Source organism: Notolepis coatsorum, assembly GCF_963971535.1.
Source record: "Notolepis coatsorum genome assembly, chromosome: 17".
Classification (NCBI taxonomy): domain Eukaryota; kingdom Metazoa; phylum Chordata; class Actinopteri; order Aulopiformes; family Paralepididae; genus Notolepis; species Notolepis coatsorum.
The window spans coordinates 9781542-9798104 of record NC_140181.1 but is presented as its reverse complement, the minus strand read 5'-3'; the positions used below and the strand labels follow the sequence as shown (position 1 = coordinate 9798104).

Genomic DNA, 16563 nt, shown 5'->3' with positions numbered 1-16563 from the left:
CAAAGGCAACCAGTGACACAGATCAGTTCACCTTCAACAAATTTATTTGAGCAAATGTATCAAATTAGATTTCTCAATAGTACATCAATAAAATAATTTTTCTTCACAGTATACAGACTTTCAAAAAAATTTGAAGGTTAAACGTCACATCATTTGGCAAACTAATTTCTAGAGTACAGGTGTAGAACCCTTTTTTTTTAAAGACAAAATTTACATGTGGGAGCAATTCTGAACAGCTGTCTTGGCTTTTCCACGTTGAAAATATGGACATGACAACGACCGCGACCCCCCCTCCTCCCACGCCGGCCAAGGTCCCAAGTCCTTGACCTCCTCCTCCCACGCCAGCCAAGGTCCCAAGTCCCTGGCCGCAAATAGGCTTCAGATTCGGGGAATGTCAAATCATTTTGAGTCTCTGTTACTGTACATGGTATGCGTCGGTATGATCGCTGTACCTTTCTTGCCTTCAAAATGTTGCTCAACAGAGGGTTCTGTAGGAGAAATTACAAGCAAGAACTCTAAAAGGGTTGGGATGGTGACACTCCGGAGAGATTATAGGGAAAACAGTATAAATAGGCAAATCAATTAATCAAATTACATAACTTCAAAAGAAAATAAAAGCTCAATCTCAAAAGCTAAAATAACTTGCTAAAGGACTCTATTGTGTAATTATTTTATGGCACTAAATAATAACATGAAAACCTTAGTAAACGCTGCTTAGCTTATGGGAGCCATCGTAGGGCAACACTTCCCTCTAGAGGCCAAGCACGATCACTGCAGCATCCGTCTATTCTCCATTCACAGCCAAGAGGACTAGCATTAGTTGACCATAAAACTTACATTCAACCCTTATTGTATGTTAAAATCATAAAGAAATTGCAATAATAATTTTATAAGACCACAGAGGAGTTAATTCAAGAAGAAACGAAGACAGAAAGTGAAAGCACCAACTGCGTTGCAAATTGTGCCTCGTCTCAGATTGTTTTTTAAATTTCACATGACGGCTGCTCCTCCTCTAATTCTTCTTCTCCTTCTTCTTCTCCTGAGAATTAAGACATATTCACAATAAATTAGATTGAACTACAGTACGACGAAAAGAAGTTTGGCTTCCAACCAAAGTGCAAATGTAACAGTAAAGTGCAATAGTAATGTACAGGTGATTAAACTGGGTATAAAATATATAAATTAGTAATAGTTCTAAATCAGATGCATGTACAGAGTTGTAGTATTAATATGTACAGTGATACAGGTATAATGACACTATGGTAGTAAGTCATACTGGCGAGCAGTGTAACTAGTAAGAGTAGGTAAGGGATATGTACAGATATAGATATAGTATCTACAGATGTGTAAAAAGGATTAAATTCCGGTATGTACAGACTAGGGGTTTAACGGTACACATATTCATACCGAACCATTTCAGTATGGGACATCTGGTTGTATGCACGTGCGGGGAAAAAAAAATTAATAAAAGAAGGTAGGCCAGCTGTAGTTTAAAATTTTTAACAGTGGGGTACAATGCAGAAATGAGATGAGGTACAAAACTTAGGGTAGGGTGCAAATGAGGTATGAATGTAGTGCAAATCTCTTTAATAATAGATAAATATAAAGTGTGTTTAAAGTGTCTAAAGTGAGTGGTAAGGTGAGTGTTTGTTTAAAGTGAGTGTGTACATGTGGATGTGTGTGCAGCGAGTGTAGCTGATGGCTTGTTACATAGCGTCATTGAGCAATCAGTAGAGTCCTTTCCCGGCTCGATCCATTCTGTTCATACTGAATACACCCAAATCTAGCCACAAAGCTAATGTAAAGGAGTAACGCTCCAGCTATTTAGCCACAAAGCTTTTTTTTTTGATCCACTTTTTCTCCCATTTTTCTATATTTTCTCCCATCCCAATTTCGTATGATCCAATTCAACCCTCCCCTGTCACGAACGCTGTTTCTTGCCTCCCACAAGCCGGCTGCAATGTGGACTAAGTCATACATAGCACAAGTCCCCTCCGGTACTTGAGGTAACAGCAGTCGCATCTTTTCACCTGCGCAGCTCGATCTCTCAGTGGCGAGGAGTAACGCGTGGGAGGCTCACGCTGCCCCCGACACTTCCTGATTCTACTGCGCAGGCGCACCAACCGACTTGTAGGAGTCGCTGTCCACAACGTTCGATCCCCACCCTTCAGTTTCCCTCCCCGTAATACGGCCAATGTGTATTACTGCGGACGACCAGCTAAACTGAAAACAATGTGGACAGCTGGATTCGAACACGCGAATCCTAGCGTCTCCACACTGGTGGCGAGTGCCTTGCCCACTACACCACCTAGCCGCCCTATTTAGCCACAAAGCTAATGTAAAGGAGCAACGCTCCAGCTAGTTAGCCACAAAGCTAATGTAAAGGAGCAACGCTCCAGCTAGTTAGCCACAAAGCTAATGTAAAGGAGTAACGCGCCAGCTAGTTAGCCACAAAGCTAATGTAAAGGAGTAACGCGCCAGCTAGTTAGCCACAAAGCTAATGTAAAGGAGTAACGCTCCAGCTAGTTAGCCACAAAGCTAATGTAAAGGAGTAACGCTCCAGCTATTTAGCCACAAAGCTAATGTAAAGGAGTAACGCTCCAGCTAGTTAGCCACAAAGCTAATGTAATGTAACGCTCCAGCTAGTTAGCCACAAAATGTATATAAAGGAGCAACGCTCCAGCTAGTTAGCCACAAAGCTAATGTAATGTAACGCTCCAGCTAGTTAGCCACAAAATTAATATAAAGGAGCAACGCTCCAGCTAGTTAGCCACAAAGCTAATGTAATGTAACGCTCCAGCTAGTTAGCCACAAAGCTAATGTAATGTAACGCTCCAGCTAGTTAGCCACAAAGCTAATGTAATGTAACGCTCCAGCTAGTTAGCCACAAAGCTAATGTAATGTAACGCTCCAGGCTGTACAAGCCCTTCTCCACTGTTCAGCTCAGTTGGTTTCTGTGTTTATACTGACTGAGGCATGGCCTCATTGACTTTGCATTAGTTTTGTGGCCATCTAGCTGCAGTGTTGCTCTTTCACATTAGCTTTGTGGCTAACTAGCTAGAGCGTTGCGGCTAACTAGCTAGAGCGTTGCTCCTTCACATTAGCTTTGTGGCTAACTAGCTAGAGCGTTGCTCCTTTACATTAGCTTTGTGGCTAACTAGCTAGAGCGTTGCTCCTTCACATTAGCTTTGTGGCTAACTAGCTAGAGCGTTACTCCTTCACATTAGCTTTGTGGCTAACTAGCTAGAGCGTTGCTCCTTCACATTAGCTTTGTGGCTAACTAGCTAGAGCGTTGCTCCTTTACATTAGCTTTGTAGCTAACTAGCTGGAGCTGCAGGTGTATAGTATGGAGAACAGCATGGATTGTACTGCGAAAGGACTGATCGGCAACATCATCGCTGAGTAGGAAACAGGGCTAGAGGTCCAAGGTTCTGAACATACCCTTTATGTGACCATAGTATGCAAGTACAACAAGACTGGTCCAGCCATCACTACTGTAAAAAAGTACCTTTTCGTTCATGGCGAGGAGGACCATCAGTTTCCTGAAGATGGTCACAAAGTCCAGGAACAAGTCCACACAGTGCCTTTAAAAAAGAAAACAGAAACTAAATATTAAAGGTATACCGTCATGGATCCATGCATTTCAAATTTCAAATTTATTTTATAACTTAATTAAAACATTAGATTAAGTTAAAACATTACTTTAGATATTGTTCCTTTTTGGAACGGGATCAAAATAGACCATTTTGAATGAAGTACCACCATGACACTTTTATTGATTTTTTTTTATATTATATATATAAAAGATACGTCACACCACACTGTAATTTGCACTGGGGGAGAATGTAAAATATGAACAAGCTAATTAGGTGTTGGAACAGGCTGTGCCTCTTCAAAATGCAAATCCTCACCAGATATAGTCCTTGTCTCCGTTCTCTGCTTTTTCAATGATGAGCTGGGTGTCGAACAGGACGAAGCCACACATGATGATCAGACCGAGGTACATGTGAGCCTGTTGGAACGTAAACAAAGTCACATGTCATGAGGTCACCCCAGTCAAGAACCAGCAGGTTCAGGGACAGCTTTTTCCCACAGGCCACAAGAGACTCTTAACACTTTGATCGCCGGGGTTAAATTCATAATTTACCATCCCTCGCCAGCCCTATTTAACATGGAGAAGTTCACCTTCTTTGCAGGGCTATAACTTTTTAAATTGTATTGCTAAATTGACATTACTATGGCCCATTCAACGTCCTATATCTATTGTTCAGGGTGTAGCAACGTTATACTTTTTCATTCACATATTCATACTAAAATACGGTCTAAAGTATAAAGTATAAGTGTTTTTATCGTTTTCTGCAGCTTTCTCCAGAACTTGATTTATAGCCCTAAATGCATTATATTGATGATCAAATACAGTTTGGTAGGAATCTGTGCAAGATAAAAAATTTCAACTGGACGTGCTTCTAGAAGTTACTACGTATGATCTGATGTTGACCGGATGGGGGGGGTCGTTTATAATTCCGTGGGCAACGTTATATCATTCATCTAGTGTGGGTGATATGATCATTAGAGCAGTTAGTATCGAAGACATTAAAAGATAACGCTGAAACTCAACGTAGCTTCCTCGCGACGTTGGGAGATGAGCGTGGAACAGAAATGTTTCTATTATGGGATGTCGAAATATCCGATCCATTTCCAGGTTGTATAATAGTATATACGTCCAAATCATGTTGTTTATCGAGTTATTTGCAACCGATCGACATCCATTGTGTCAAGATGGAGTCCTGCTAATGATAGCGAGTGCCCGGACGAAATATGGGTGAGCACCACTTCATCCGCATCACTTCCTGTTTGGGCGAGCGGCCGATCGGCCACCAGATGGCGCTCTTGAACCGTTGGAGAATTGAGAGGGGCTCACCAGTACATATAATGTCTCCGGGGGAGAAATGTGATTTCGATCACAGATTTTTGAAATATTGATATCAAAGACGCTGTCCAGCGTCTTCGGCAGAATAAGCATGGCGGGGAAAGACGCTGAACAGCGTCTCCGGCGATTAAAGTGTTAAGGACAAGAACAGGAGATAGCCCTATCAAAAAACCCATGAACACACACGCAACACATGGACTACACGTTAATATGCACACTTTTACACAAGACACTTTCTGCTAAATGTACCATTTCATTTTATCTTACCTCATTTTTATATTTTATTTATCGTACTACTACTTATTGTTATTGGACACACACCCTAAGATGCACACACACACTACATGCAAGACACTTTCTGTAAATTTACTATTTTATCTGACCTTATTTTAATTGATCCTACTACTTATTGTTACCATTCTTGTATTCATAGTCGTTTTTAAAATTGTGCACCGTTGAGTCTGAGCTCGAAACACAAAAATGTCATTACCTGCAATTCCCCTGCATTGTTGTTTATTTGACAAATAAAGAACTTGAGGTCACATGGTTTCATCAAACTAACAAACAATAGACCTCTCAAGCCCCACCCTCTTTTCTTGATATATGCATATTTATATATTATATACACCTGCAAATAACCCATATAACTCTGTATGATAGCATGTACGATAATGCTGTTTATACCATATATATTTATCCACATCCATCTGAATATACCTGCATATAATTCTTTCTATATACCTACGTATGGCCAGTATGACTTAATACCAGTGTCATTATACCTGTATCACTGTACAGTGTACATATTAATACTACAACTCTGTAGTAGTGTACATACATCTGATTAGCACTATTACTCAGTAGTACCAATTTATGTATTTTAATCACCTGTACATTGTATATTATTAGTGCACTTTAACGTTACATTTGCACTCCGATTGGATGCCAAACTTATTTTCATTGTACGGTGTTGTATAATGACAATACATTTGAATCTAATCTGAATCTAATCTAACCTTGACCCTCCAATCACAACTGCTGCTTTCCTCCGACAAAGGGAACATTGTGATTGGAGGATCAGGAAAAGGGGGCAGGGTTTAAGATGGAGGTCAATCCAAACGTGTCACTTTTAATCTCCAAATGACGATCGAATGGGACTGTGAGCGGGGAGAGGTCGGAGGTCGTTCCGGGTACCTTGAACAGCACGACGGAGCCGAAGAACATGTTCATGACAGACATGAGGAACAGGAGGGACAGGCCGGACATCAGAGTGCCTGGGGAAACAAGCGCTCAGCATGTAAACAACAGTTTTAAAAAGCCTGCTGGCTGGAGGACAGTGGGTTTCACTAGGAAAACAATGCTACAGTCAAACTACTAGTGTAGTCTAGACACCTTGGTGTGCACTTTTAGGAGACTGTTCTATTCAGTTGCTTATAGTTCAAGTTGTTCATTAATGTACATTACAGTGAAATGCTTGGTTCTGTATGAGCCGCTTCATACAGTAAAAAAAAGTCAAAAGAAAAGACTAAACACTATACAAAATACAAACTTTTTAAAATGCAAAAGTTAGGTATGGATGTAGTGCAAAACTTTTAGTAATAAATAGAGAAAATGTGGTGTTTTAAAAAGTGTTTAAAGTGAATGTTAGGCTGGTAAAGATATGCCTCCTAAAGTGTGTAAACGGAAGTACAGGAAGTACAGGCTACAATATAGAAACGTGTGAAGTGCACAATATTTCCTCATTTAAGCCACTGCAACGGCTTTGCCTGAAGAATTTACTACATGACCGGGACGTTCTAGCTTGTTTGCCGACAGGATTCGGGAAATGTTTGGTCCGTTCGGAGGCAGCTTCCAGGGGAAGTACATACACCGGAAATTCTACCCCATACACACTTTCGGCTGTAGTTCTTTACCAGGCTTTATCTCACGGAGGAGGTTAAGTGAATGTTAAAGGCGAGTGTTTAAAGTGAGTGTGTGCATGTGGATGTTGTGTTATACTGTATATCTTCATCAAATATATACTGTACCAATTAGCATTTTTTATGTATTGTAAATGTCTTTAAATAGAATAGGTAGAATGCAATAGTTCAAGTTTCTTTATTTATTTTTTATTAATTAATAGACTGGAATGGAACTGAAAATATTTATTATTAAAAGAAATCTGTGGTAGAGCCAATATTTATTTAAATAGCATATTCCACCTCCAAGATGGTCTACAACATAAAAATCGAAAGTTAGTTTCTAGTGGCGAAACTAAGAAATAATATTTTTGTTACAGCAACTTCCTGTAATCACTGTTGACACGCTATAATCGATCATGGAAAACGGCCCTTTGAGCCTCAGAGGATTGTAAACAGCAGAGAGCACTCGCGCCGTTTTGGCCTCATGGAATTCCTAATAGGCGACGGCGCACCCATCGCCTTTTGGTTGAAAACTCAAAACGAAAAGAATAATCCGATTTCACACTGTTGTAGTAGAGACTCTGGGCAACATTTGGAGGCAAAAACGTCGTTGTTGGCTACTATTTAAGGGGAGTAGCCGTTTTAATGAGAAACGCCAACACCCATTTTGACAGGCATCGCTCCAACAAATCATCAACAGACAAACACCATTGTGTGGCACACAGGGCTTGACCACAATCCGTTTGTTCTACCAATTGAAAGTATCGTCCGGGACTTTTGGCTTTTGGTGAGGAAAGTGGCGCCCCGAAAACATAAGGAGCCGAAACCGTGTTCCGAGTAGCATCGTGGGCGGAGCTCCCGTTTGTTTACATGTTTGACCTCCCGAGCAGAAAATAAGCGCAGAATACAGTGGTACGAGAAATGGCTGCATGGGGCTAATGATGTACAAGACAGATCCAGAACAGGGGTGCATTTACCTCCCAGGAAGAGGTAGCTCCTGCGCTTGGCGTAGAGGGCGCTGAGGGTGAAACTGAAGAAGATGATGGAGGTTCCCAGAAACGCTGTCACGATGATGCTGGAGGAACAACATAAATACAACCACGGTTACGCGGCGGAGCAAATACCGTCCGATCCTTTGCATCCCCTTCATACCGAGTTTGACAAGCTTCCATCTGGAAGGCGCTAAGAGTTCCCCTGCCCACCCCCCAAAACAAACATATTTAAGAAGTCTTTCATCCCACATGCCATTGCTCTGATTAATTCTTAGCTTTTCATTGTAACCATGGTACTGAAGCTCCGTCTGCGTTTGTAAATGGTAAATAGTGAATGTATACATCTTTTATCCAAGGCGCTTTACAATTTGTTCCTTACATTTTACCCATTCACACCGACGGCGGAGGCAACCATGCAAGGTGCCAACCTGCTCGTCGGGAGCAGTTCGTTTAAGAGTCTTGCTCAAGGACACTTCGACATGCTGCCCGGGAGGACCAAGAATCTAACTGGGAACCTCCTTATTACCAGACGACAGCTCAACCTCCTGAGCCACTGTCGTTTTGGGCTGTTTTGGCCCAATGTCTTTTGTGCCCCCGTGTGGTGTTTGTACCGTGTTATCTTGTTGACTGCAACCATGGTGGAGCCAAAGACAGATTTCGACAGAAGTGGACAAATAAAAATATCTATCCATCCATCGGGTCAGTAAAGAGCCGACCAGCAAATTACCTGCATGCGGACGTGCCGCCAGCAGTCCATCATGTCTGAGGATTAGATTTACTTATTTATAGGTTTCTGGAGTTCAGTCTCAGTTCACCGCTGGGCTCCATTCGGTTGAATCTTGTGCCGCTGCCCCTCAGAGCTAGGAAGGACACTGGACTCACATCGGCTGTCTGCCCCTCAGCACGCCGTGCATCATGTGAATACAGGAGACGTCTGCCCCTCAGCACGCCGTGCATGTGAATACGGGAGACGTCTGCCCCTCAGCACGCCGTGCATGTGAATACGGGAGACGTCTGCCCCTCAGCACGCCGTGCATGTGAATACAGGAGAAGGCTCTGAATAATATAGTTTTCCAATCAAAAGCTTCATAATTGATTTCTAAATTTGGAAGCTGTTTGTCTGTTCAGACTTTTACAAATACAAGCCCCCATAAACTCAAGCTAGTTAGACATCAGGTGACCTCACTACTTGGAATACATGTAGAACACTTTTAAACCAGTGTTAAAAAGGAACACGCCTACAATATGTGAAATGCACTTACAGTCTTCTCCAGAGTCAGACAAGAAGATAGATAACAATTTCCTCTATGCGTGTTCAGTAGAATGCTATCCGGGTGCAAGCTAGCTTAGCTTAAACACAAATTGATGGAAGTGGATAAGGACCAGCAAGCCTAGCTGCTGGCAAAAAGCTAGACTAGTGGTCCGTATCCGCTTCTATAAATTTTTGCTAAGCTAGGCTAGTTTGCAGTGCATTTCCCATGATGTTTGCATGTTCCTTTAAGTTCTCCTGCCTAGAGAAATTGCAATATGCTGGTGTTGAAACTGACGCATGACATCAGATATGCGAGGGTGTGGTGAGGAGTGGTGCATTCCTCTCAAGAAGCTCTTAACCAGGGCTTTTAACTCACATTTCAGGGCTTTTAACTCACATTTTCACCACCCTCCGGGAAATTCCTCAAACAAAAGCCATCCCGAAATGTACACAGTACATTTTGCAGAGTACATTTTACTCAAACTGAGTACATTTGACTCAAACTGAGTAAAATTATACTCAGTTTGAGTAAAATTTACTCTGCGAAATTTACTGTGTATGTAGACTGTCGCAAATCAAAAATAATCTTTGTTTTTCTACATTATCATTAGTTAGAAATCCTTCAAAGGGAGTTTGAATGAATCCAAAGCAAAGAGAGAATTTGTTTCCAAGTAATTCAAACTTTTATGTCAGAATCCTCCATTATAAATCCCTCCCAGCTACATGAGTTTTCATAATCGCAAGCAATCCCAAAACAATTATTGTCATGGGTGTTGGATAGTTGTGATTGCATATTGCCTCTAGACAGCACGCACCAGAGAGAAAGAGAGCTACTGTTACAATTACAAAATCACTTATTTTTACAGTCTATGGAACGCACTCATTTCTGAAGAAAGAACGTCATGGTTGATAAGGACATCCTTTTATTGGTAATGGTGGATGAAGCTCCATATGATTTGCTCAGTTTGGATGAAGTCACACAGACCCAGTCCTCTGCTGTGCTCAAGGCAGAGAAACAGACGTGCAGTGAGAACGCATTAGACATTAATTCATTAATATCAATTTCCTTTGTCCCAAAATTACTTTCCATCCTCCCAGATCATATTTTTAAATGCCCCCGGGGATGACAGGAGGTCCTTAAGCTCTAGCCCTGCTTTCAGCACTTCTACCGGTTTTAAAAATAGGACATATGTATTTTGCAAAACTAAATTGGTGCCAAATAATTAAATGCAAGTTGACTTCAAGCTCGTTTGAAACTGAGCTAATGTGCAGATGATGCTTGGATGCCTGAAGAACCGCTTACATACCTTGGATTGATGGCGATAACGAAGTCCATCGCCGGGCCAAGACCAACACCTGGTGAGAGAGAACAGGCGCAAATAAGAGATGTTTAGTATTCATTGCGTCATTTAAATGGTGCATTTATATAACAGCTTGTATACAAAAGCGCTTTACAATTTTGTTCCTCACATTCACTCACACACCGATGGCGGAGGCGTCCATGCAAGGAGCCAACCTGCTCATCAGGAGCAATTAGGGTTTAAGTGTCTTGCTCAGGGACACCTCGACACACTGCCCGGGAATCGAACCAGGAACCTTCCGATTACCAGCTCTACCTCCTGTCCCCTTGCCCCCCCCCCCGAACAGTAATTAGGGGGAAAAACTATTCCACGGGAAGCTGGCCACCGCAGATCCGTTTACCTGTGAAGAAAGCGAAGCCGGCCAGGATGGCCAATCTCTTCTTCTCCGTCTCAGAGTTGTGTGGAGTCATGGCCAACCAGAACATCATCCCCAGGGAGCCGAGCAGGGACAGCACGCCACCCTGACCAAGAGTAGAAATTTACTGCACACACTCACTTTAAACATCCACTTAAGACACTTTAAAAACACCATATTTTATCTATTTATTACTAAAAGATTTGCACTACATCTCCACCTAATTTTTGCATTTCGTAGTGTTGGTCTTTATTCTTTTTTACTGTATGAAGCACAATCTTGGGGGGCTCATACAGAACCAAGCATTTCACTGTAGTATACATGTACCTTATATGTGACAAATGAAACTTGAAGTAGGGCAGAGTTGGGTAGAGTGGTAAGGTGTGTAGGGTAGAGAGTGGTAGGGTGTAGAATGGAATAGGTAACAGTAGACCATAGTAGAATAGAGCAAGGTTGAATAGTGTAGGGCAGATAAAATAAGAGATTCCCTTATTGATCCCTTGGGGAAAATGCAGGCATCATAGCAGCATGGGGGGGTACAGGTATGGGCAGGGTAATATTAGGAAGACATGAATATATAAATGAAATAAAATTAGATACAAAAAAAAATTTAAATAATATAATTAACTCCGAATATAAAATAATATTATCTGAATATAATGTAATAAATACAAGCATAATAAAGAGTGTAAACAAAGGTGCAGATGAGGTTTGTATGCCCCATCGGTTATATTATAACGTTACAATAAATATAGGCAATAAAGAATTTGAAACTGAATATACACTACGAGTAAGAGTAAACCATATACACAAGGTGCAGTATACACAAGGTACCCTAACTGGCACGATATAAGTCATACATTGTAGTCTGTGCAGGTTTTGGTAAGAGTCACACGCCAGTGGTCAGACTAGAACAGGTGGCAACCAAAACAGGCACTGAATGTAGACTCTGGCCAACATCGACACATCATCACCGTTAGAATCTTCTCATTGTACTAGATTTCCGTGGAGTGGAACATTATGCAGATATAGAAAAGAGACCAAACAGGTCATGAAAGATTGGGTGTAAAATGGGTGTACAAGGGACTAAACACGTTTCGCAATTATGCCACATCAATGTGGAACGCCCTACCCAAAGCTGTTAAGAGACATAAGAGACACGGTCAGTGAATACCACGATCACAACACCAGAGGGAGCTCCACAAATCATGTTAAACCCAGATTCGGCTCAAACAAGGGACTAAACACGTTTAGCAATTATGCCACATCAATGTGGAACGCCCTACCCAAAGCTGTAAAGGAATGTGAATCACTACCCACTTTCAAAACCACTCTCAAGGGACACCTACGGGAGACTGCAATTCTAAACTGGCCCCTGTAAATGTCCTAACACAACCCCCCCCCCCAATGTACAGTAAATGACCAAGTATGGTCTTGTCAATATTCCAATGTACAGTTTTGCTTGTTCAGTTGTACAGTGTCCCCCACCCACTCCTCCTACCCAACCCCCCCCCCCCCCCCCACCTCCTCCAATGTACAGTTTCTATGACAAATGTATATATTCTTTTCTAGACTCTTTTCGTATCACAAACAGTACTGTATTTGCAAATCTGGTACATCATAAATGTATAGATGTAGCAGTACTGTGGGCGGCTACGTGGCGTAGTGGGCAAGGCGCTCGCCATGAAATCTGGAGACGCTGGGCTTGCCTGTTTGAGCCCAGCGCTCCACATTTGCTTTCAGTTTAGCTGGTCGTCCGTACTAATACACATTGGCCGTATTAGGGGGTGGGAAACTGATGGGTGGGGATCGGGCGTTGTGGACAGCGACTCCTACAGGTCGGTTGGTGCGCCTGCGCAGTAGAATCAGGAAGTGTCGGGGGCAGCGTGAGCCTCCCACGCGTTACTCCTCGCCACTGAGAGATCGAGCTGCGCAGGTGAAAAGATGCGACTGCTGTTACCTCAAGTACCGGAGGGGACTTGTGCTATGCATGACTTAGTCCACATTGCAGCCGGCTTGAGTGAGGCAAGAAACGGCGTTCGTGACATGGGAGGGTTGAATTGGATGTTACGAAATTGGGATGGGAGAAAAATATAGAAAAATGGGAGAAAAAAGTGGATCAAAAAAAAATATGTAGCAGTACTGTCTATCTGTATGTCGTGTATGTTATGAAAATTGAAAAACCCTGATGTAAACAAGACTAAAGTCTTTCTCTGGTCTGCATCCCCTTAACAATTGTATGTATTGAGCTGTACTGTACTGTACCCAGGGCTGTACACTGCGATGATATCATCGCGAATTGCCCCTTTAATTGGCCGTTGCGATTGGTAAATATTATCTGGGGGCGGGCTTGCGAGTAGTGCTTTCAAGCCTTGGATTCGCATTTCACTCCTAAATTATCCAAGGCGTGTGATGACGCCACTCACGCGAGCTGAGCAGTGAGCACTCAGCAGGTATGATCAGCGGGAACAATCGACTGAGCACTCACTCTGATAGGGCAAGTGTACCGGTGGAATAAGTCCCCGCGTCGGCAAAATGTCAGGCTGAAATCGCGATGCATCTTGTTGTAGCGTCTTTGCATCATCAAAAACCGATGCATTGATATAATTTCCTCTCATCCACTTGTCAGCAGTGCACTGTGACTGCACACACACACAGCAGATACTATTGCTTCGCTACTACATATAAGGCGAGAGCCGCGTCACAGTTATCAACAAACAGTGGAAGTCGAGGAGACATGAATAAAATTGCTCAACATGCTAACGCTAGTAGCCTCTGGCTAACGCCAGTTAGCCGTTCAGCTAACGCTAAACTAGTGTCTAACTAAAGTGACTCTGCAACACCAGTACCATTAGTGAGGAGGGGGGGGTATATTGAAGACGCTTGACAACAGGGGTTCAAAGATAATTTCACATTTATTGGTTATTCATTTCTTAATTATATCGCTTCATGCAATCCATCCAGGCTAGCCGGCTGCCTCCGTGTTGTTGACATAATGCTACGGTCGCATCCTAGTGACCTAGTCTAGTGTGTGACATCATCAACTGACGGGGATGGGCTCTCTCTCTCTCTCTCTCAAATGGCTTTATTGGCATGACGTACTTCTACATGTTGCCAAAGCAATATTAAACATGGATTACAAACAGATATAAGTACATACAAAATATCATTGTAAAATATAGTATATACAAAAATGTTCATCATAAAATAGAACATAAAATATTACGGCATATCTCTCTCTCTCTCTCTCGTGTGTTTTTAGCTAAAGTGGATAGAAAAGACAGTTTATGCAAAAGTCTTCTTAGGCACCCAAGAGTTTTTATATAAATTGTCTTACAGTAGATTATTTTATTTTTAATAATAATATAAGCTGCATATAAGGAATACAACCAAATCCTCTGTCATACCATAAAATTGTATTATTTATTATTATCATTATTATTTTGCATCGTGTTGAATCACATCGAATCGCATTATGTTGAATCAAATCGTATCGAATCGTATCGTATCTCAACAGGGGGTGAATCATATCGCATCGCCCGGTGCTTCAAATGTATCGTTAATGTATCGTATCGTTGGCACCGTATCGAGATGCACATCGCATCGGCCTCAGTGAGGAGATGCACATCCCTACAGTATAGGGCCCAGCTGCAGCTCCGGAGAATCCTGGCCGTAGCTGGAGGCTACTCAGTACACACAGACAGTGGAGCTGGTTGCATATAGCGAGCATTTAGACTTGTTGCGTGGTGGCGATGTCTCGCAGATAATACAACTACAAGTATGATTATATAATATATATATTTTATTAAAAAAAAATTATATAAAATATTTTTTTTTTTAAATCAAAAACAATCGATATAAATAATGGTAAAATTGTTATTTAAAAATGTGCCCCTAAAAAATATTTTTTGCCCCTAAATTTCTCATTTAGGGGCAAGTGTGCCCCTACTGTGAAAAAGCTTAGCGTACAGCCCTGACTGTACCCATTCTGCAATCTGTTAATAAAATTTTCAATCAATCAAAGCCTTACCTGAAAGAGGCGAGTGACCACATGCACGTAGGATCCGGCTCCCGCCACGAACATACACACAGCCAGGCTGGAGTACACATTCTTCAGGTGCACTTGGGTAGAATGTGGACTGAAGGGAGGGAGAGAGAAGTGATCAGTATCTGTAAACAACTCTGCGTTGTTCTGATTATAACTAAATATGCAAATATGTGATCAGTCTACTTCTGTGCTGCCGACGTACATTTGGGTGAACTTGAAGAGGGCGTCGAAATTGATGTTGCGGTCAAACACGTTCATGTTGAAACCGGAGGAGTGGGATCTTGTGACAGATCTTTCGTTATGCGTGTTACTCTGGGGGAAAAAACAATTAACACATTACGACATTGCTTAGATTGATATTTGCGACATTGAAATGGTCCCAAGGCATACGGCTGTAATTGTCGTTAGCTCCGCCAATTAATTCACGCCATGTGTGGCATTAACGAGTGAACCTTAGTACGTTAGAACATGACAGATGACAGCCATGATCATGAGCCCTGATGAATTGAAAATGGGGGACCCTGATGTAAACAAGACGAAAGTCTTTCTCTGGTCTGCATCCCGTTAAGTTAACAGTTGTATGTAGTATTGAGATGTACTGTACCCATTCTGCAACCTGTTAATAAAGTTAATCAATCAACCTTAGTACGTTAGAACATGACAGATGAGACTGTGGTACTCTTCTTTAACTTCAGTAAATTGTCGTGTCTTAAATGAGCTGTATCCATGTGGGTAACACAGACACGTTAACTGAAGAAGACAGTGCTAGAAGTGCGTGGGCGAGGGTTAGTAGTAAGTTAATTATGTTACACAACAGGCTAAAGTTCTAGACTGTCAGTGGTGTTGGCTAGCTAGCGTTAACTATTAGCTAGGCTAGCTAACGATTAGCTAGCTCAAGCCAACAAACTATAGCGGGTAAGATTATACTTATACTTTTTTTACACGCGAGTTCAAACGTCCATTATTAAGCGTCATTCAACGTATAGCGTTAACTAACTTAACTATAGATGGTAAAAGAGGTCCAACAAATTCCAAATTCGGTATTGAAGCAACAAGACAGCTGACGCCAAACAGATATAGTTAGCTAACGTTTGTAAGCTAACCTAGCTAGTGTGACACCCAGGCTACCGAATTAAGCTAGCAGCACTCGACTGCTAGTTTGTCAACAACACTCGACACTTGGTCCACATACGCCCGCGGTCGTTGTTACCTTATACTTGCATGAAATACAATACAGCACACTATATGCACAAAACACGGCGGACGGCCACAACTTACTCGGCTCTCGTCTCTCGTCTCCTCGCTTTCGGTTTGATTTCTTCTTCCTGCTTTTTAGCTGTTACTGTTTTTTTGTTGTTTGCAAATAGTACGTGACGTGTCCGCCTGCGCCAATAACCTGCTGACGTCACAACGGCAACGCCCCTGAACGTCCGAGTAGGGTCCAGCTGCAGCGCCGGCGATATATCACCAGCCCTGATTCCAAACTCTAAGGCAAGCATTGATTGATTGATTGATTGATTGATTGATTGATTGATTGATTGAAAACTTTATTAACAGATTGCAGAATGGGTACAGTACAGTACAGCTCAATACATACAATTGTTAAGGGGATGCAGACTTTCGTCTTGTTTACATCAGGGTCCCTGATTAATTGAAAATGGGGGACCCTGATGTAAACAAGACGAAAGTCTTTCTCGAAGAAGGTCTGCATCCCCTTAACAATT

At 42.0% G+C, this 16563-nt stretch overlaps 1 protein-coding gene across 1 annotated transcript; it reads right to left on the bottom strand.

The window, feature by feature from the left end:
• Nucleotides 1–26: 26 nt before the first annotated feature.
• tegt (testis enhanced gene transcript (BAX inhibitor 1)) lies at nt 27–16237 on the bottom strand. The gene is made up of 10 exons (XM_084333832.1): nt 16118–16237; nt 15042–15151; nt 14822–14930; nt 10777–10897; nt 10383–10431; nt 7809–7906; nt 6125–6204; nt 3912–4012; nt 3509–3584; nt 27–1039 (listed from the first exon to the last, which is right to left on the bottom strand). The coding sequence occupies exons 2-10, from the start codon at nt 15095–15097 to the stop codon at nt 1013–1015; spliced, it is 717 nt and encodes a 238-aa protein (XP_084189958.1). The 5' UTR covers nt 15098–15151; nt 16118–16237; the 3' UTR covers nt 27–1012.
• Nucleotides 16238–16563: the final 326 nt, after the last annotated feature.

Excerpts from the sequence above, each read along its gene's own strand:
- tegt (XM_084333832.1), bottom strand. The coding sequence starts at position 15,097 with ATGAACGTGTTTGACCGCAACATCAATTTCGACGCCCTCTTCAAGTTC. Across the intron at positions 10,898-14,821 it reads TGGTCACTCGCCTCTTTCAG|GGTGGCGTGCTGTCCCTGCT; the intron begins GTAAGGCTTTGA and ends ACTCTTGGTCAG. Across the intron at positions 1,040-3,508 it reads TCCTCGCCATGAACGAAAAG|GAGAAGAAGAAGGAGAAGAA; the intron begins GTACTTTTTTAC and ends CTTAATTCTCAG.